Source organism: Aplysia californica, unplaced genomic scaffold, assembly GCF_000002075.1.
Source record: "Aplysia californica isolate F4 #8 unplaced genomic scaffold, AplCal3.0 scaffold00473, whole genome shotgun sequence".
NCBI lineage: Eukaryota > Metazoa > Mollusca > Gastropoda > Aplysiida > Aplysiidae > Aplysia > Aplysia californica.
The window spans coordinates 412,079-417,092 of record NW_004797743.1 but is presented as its reverse complement, the minus strand read 5'-3'; the positions used below and the strand labels follow the sequence as shown (position 1 = coordinate 417,092).

Sequence of the window (5,014 nt, the reverse complement as noted above, 5' to 3'; positions counted from 1 at the left end):
GGGGGGGGTGCAACAAAGATAATCAATATGTAGGCAAATTCCACTTTTGATCTTTTATGTATTCGCTAGTCCGACATTAAAGTAGGATACCTTTGAACGTTAAGAGATTCCCACAATTCCCTAACAAAGGTCTTGAAACCCGGAGACAGTTTGATTGTAAAACTATCATCATTGGCCTAACACTGTGAAGTTTTGGGTTTTTAAAAAAATATAATATAAGTGTTTTTACACCCCTTACGACACACTTTAAATCATTTAAACAGCGTGTATAGATACTGCTTGTCAGGGCCCACCCGTACTTAGAGGAATACAATGTCCCAACAGAAAGACGAAGATAGAAATTAATAGTTTGGAGGAGCAGAAAATACTCTGTTTCGCGATACACGCTAGTACGTGTACATGTATTTGATTTTATAAATGGAAAAGCAATATAGAATCAAAAGAACCTGCTAACCGAAGGAACAAATGGAACTAATTATTGAAATATAGATGCAAATACAGGGTGATCCAAAAAAAACTTTACAACTTTTTTCTGAATATCTCGCCCAAAAATTGTTCTAGAATGCTGCAATTTCGAACAAACATAATTCATTCAACAGGAATTTATTTGATATAAAATCCACAAAGAAGAAACTTGTTTTGAAAAAGGAAACGGCTAAAAGAAAAAAGCACCCAAAAACGCAAAGTTCACCAATGTTTAAAAATCTTGTACAGGAAGTCGTGAAAAGATTAGTTGGCCTTTTTCTTTAATTTCTCTTTGACGTTAATATTCCTTCCCTATGACATTTAAACAATATCTAATTTCTTTTACAGAGTTTAAAAAACCTAATGATTTCATTCTGAAATTCCAAGAAGCAGTGCTCCACATTCCCTCCTTTGGACACGTTTTTAATGCGTCGTTCGAAATGTTCAGTGGCGCCCTAACACAAGGACCTGCTAAACCATGAGTTTTTAAAGCCACATACACTGTACATGTTCAGTAAGAAGTGGCTTATGGAGACAATAGAGTGGGGTTCCCAATAGACAGCATTTTTGGAGTTAACATATCCCGCAGGGTGAAAATGGGCTTTGCACTAAACCGAAGGTCATCGGGAAAATGATCCCTCTTTACAAGACAATCGAGGAATCATGAACACATTGCTATGCTCAGATCCATGTCATTTCGGCCTAGCGAAGATGAACATGGTATAGTCGAAGGTTAAGATCTGCCATGAGAATGCAGATGTTGGTGTGTAGGAAAGTCCTAGCTGCAGATTATCTACGGACAGACGTCTCATGGGACTTAGCTACTGAAATCTACACTCTGGTGACGTTTAAAGGGCTGCGCATGGTGTGAGTTCAACCTGAAGTGGTCATTTTGTACAGAACTTTTTAGTTGTGATTTGCTATAGATCCAAACTGACGAAACTTCTCTACTCATGACGCCAAAGGTCTTGAGGGCACCTAAGCATTCTCTCCATGCCGTGAGCAGAATTTACGAAATGTCAGGGATGGTGAGTTTGTGGAGAGGTAATTTTCAATGCAAAAATCTCTCTGCTCTTTACTAAACGTAACCGTGATCTAAGCAGGCAAACGAAATTTGGGGAAAATGATATCCGCAGACTTTTGTTGACTTGTTAGAATGCTGTAGCTTGCAATATGGCGCGATTGTTGCAACGTTTAGTGGTAATCCTAATGCAAACTGGTGCGTCATGCTATGAAAATGGCGACATGGTTGAAAATGGTTTGGTTTTTTAATGCGCCATATAGAGCTAAACCATTCAATGGACTTATCTAAAATAATATCAGACAAATTCCTTTTGGCTTCCAAACGTTATGTTCAAATCTGAAACGCAAAACTTTAGTGTGGAGGAAGATGTTTATAAAACAAGTTGTAAAGGTTTTTTTGGATCACCCAGTATATTAAAATAAAATGGATGCATAAAGCTCATCTAATTAATCTGTCCGGTTCCATATGACAAAATGTAAAAATGTGTATGTCTTTTTTTCAGGGCTACGTGGACTTGGGTCTAGCAGAAAACAAACTGTGTGAAGATATTTTGTCAGAAAAGGTTTGTAGATACGTGTAAATTTATATAATTATACTTAATCGAGAGCGTGAGTATGCTTATATCAAAGCTAAAAAGCTGCAATAATTTGTCCCCATAAAGATACATAACACACTTCAAATAATAGAAACATTAGAAGGCAAGCTAAAAGGGACGAAGGCAGCAGGAAGGCAGGGACTACAAAAGACTGACAACATTGCCGTTAGATCAGTGCAACAGAACAGTTGACAACCCAAGTGGATGGTTAATCATTGCACTTCAACCTCGAGATGCCTTCGAGGGAAAGATGACACCTCCATAAAGATCACTTGTGTCTGTATGTGTTTTAGTGAAAGTGGGAGATGAAGGGGATTCAGATGATAGGAATGAAACTGAGAGAGACAGACACGGGGAACGAGACACGGGAAGGAGCGTAAGGGGGGGGGGGGGGGGGAGAGGGAAAAAGGGGGGGGGGGGGGAGAAAACAGTCATGTATGCAGTCAAACAGACGAAATTTTTTTAAAAAATACACATTCACAGATATACAAACGAACTAACAAAAAGGTCACGGGCACTGCCTGAAAAATTGGCTTTCATAGTCTCATTTCCTTCCAAGAACGTTAACTTGTTGCAGCCATGCCAACTTCAGATGAAAGTTGCAACTAGAGAGCTTGAAGATTTTCGATAGTTTTTTTTTCTCAAAATGCCCTGCTGACATATTATATTTGTTTTGGTTGTTTATCTCCGTCCAGTTCAAACGTCTGCCAGACGACAGCGAGGATATAGGAGTGAGATACTACACGGACAAAAGAGGATTGCCATGGTATTACTTGTTCTTGTTGTTGTTGTTGTTGTTGTTGTTGTTGTGTGGTTGTTGTTGTTATGCAAAGCACCTGCTAGTTCTCTAAACTGATATCCGATTTTTTTAAAGCTACTCACAAAAGACGAAACAAACAATCTAGACTCCTCGCGAAATTGAACCAGTTGGTCAAGATTGAAAATGCCTGCAGGCTTTGTCTGCGACATTTTGCAGAGAACTTGCAAATATGATTATAATATAAGAAGCAGGCTTCGCCCTACCCCTCTAAGCAGGGAACAAAACAACAATAGTTCATTTTGAATCTACTAAAGTATCAGTTTCCTTGGATGTTTCGGCCTTTTAGCTCATCCAGACGTTTACCGCCATGTAAATGTTATCAATGTCCTTTCGTGTCCTTTTGTCCGAAAAAACCCATTGTGTACAAAGCGATTACTGGGCTGAGACAAAGTCCATAATTGACCTGAATCGAAGCACTTACATAAGCAGGAACCTAATAAGACACTGAACTGGTTTAAGTCAAAACCTGCAGAGCCATGCTGCCTGAGATGCTTTGGATAGCGTGATTAGACGAAGTCTTCGAGAGTTAGTAGTTGGCGGGTGTTCCAGTATGGTTTTCTCCTTCTTTCATTATTTTCAAACATGAGTCATCCTCATCTTTCCACCTCCTTTTCTCTGTGTGTCTCTAGTGATGCCTCATATCTTCGGTGCATAAGTAATCTATTTGCATTACAAGTGCCGTAGAAACCGTCCTAAAATACCGATTTTTTAAAAGGAGGACCAGTTAAAAGGGGCAATAAAAAATAAAATTCAACTAGGGCGACATTACATTTGTTAATTCAAAATAATCAGCCTACTAGTTCGAAAAATGACAAGTTTTAATAAATTCTATCACACTTCAGTGAAAGGCAAAACTTGTAACTTCTAAAAAAAAAAAACCATACTGGGTTGGGTTTTTTTTTCAAAGTCACCCTTTCTGCATTGATTAATAAATGTGTGCAACATTTATATTTAAAATAAACCCAGGGAGGTGATGGCTATTTAAAACTCCAGGCTTTGACAATTTTTCTCCATACTAGCTCCAATACACCACTGGAAATTTTGAATAACCCATTGGCATGTTTCTGGGTCGATTCTTTGGACGTCCTGTTCAGCACTGAGTTGCAACTCTTTGATTGTTTGTGGGTTCTTTCCATGAACTCTGTCTGTAAAAAACAAAAACAAACACCAACAAGCAAACAAACAAAAACCACCCAAAAGTAATTACTGAAGGGGTTCAAACTGGGGGGAATGTAGGGACCATTTATCTATAAACTTCTGGCTTACAAGCCGCTCCTCAAACCTCTCTTGCATCCATACAAGGACCACGCTTGACTTGTGGGTTGTAGCTTCATCCCACTGGAACCAAACATAACAGCATAACAGCTCCTTCCTCCCAAACTTCTCCAAACCTTTCTCAGCATGGTGAGATATCCATTTGATGCAATTGTGGTTTTACTATCCTCGTCCTAAAACAAGAAGGGGCTCATCATGCCCCTGTAGTTGAACCCTTTCAAGAAGTGACATTATGATTAATTGTGTTTTACCTAATTTTGGTTGAAACTTTTATAACTTGGCATTTCTAGAACACGTTGCTTGATTTTCTACATATTCACAAACAACTTGGCATTCCTCTGGTTGAATTTGATTTGTTTTAAGATTTTTTAGTGGGTCCTCGTTTGTATAAGTTTTGGAGAGTTTGGTGTGGTATCAAGCTCAGCTTCATCGCAAAGGCCAGGTCGATTGTACCGAAGTTTCGCAAAAGCTCCAACTGGTATGATTTGACACATTTTCGGGCGGCCAGTTTTTCCGTCATGGAAGGCGAAAAGGTACCATTCTGGCATTATTTTGGTCAAATCCTCCCAAATCAAGCATGTTTACTTTCTAGGTCATTATTTGATATGTTTGATGAAAACAATCAAGCGAGAGGCTGCTAAATATAAATTGCTGGATCAAATTTTTTGTTTAAGCGCGGAATGCTGGACTTCCGGGTCAAATTTGATGACAAAAGTAGACGTCAGTTTAAAATAGTGCACACTGGCCAACAAAATTTCTCAGATGTATCAAATCATGATACCAAACAGCGTTCTAGCGAAACTTCCTGCTTTGCACACTGGGTATTATCTCTCGA

The 5,014-nt window shown here is 38.8% G+C and overlaps 1 protein-coding gene across 1 annotated transcript in view; it reads left to right on the top strand.

Annotated features, from left to right (window-relative positions):
• LOC101849395 (1-aminocyclopropane-1-carboxylate synthase-like protein 1) overlaps positions 1 to 5,014 on the top strand; it is a 61,112-nt gene that overhangs the window by 12,124 nt on the left and 43,974 nt on the right. The window contains exons 3-4 of the mRNA XM_035971630.1: positions 1,992 to 2,051; positions 2,780 to 2,850. Coding sequence (XP_035827523.1) covers positions 1,992 to 2,051; positions 2,780 to 2,850 — 131 coding nt within the window. The remainder of the gene's footprint in view (positions 1 to 1,991; positions 2,052 to 2,779; positions 2,851 to 5,014) is intronic.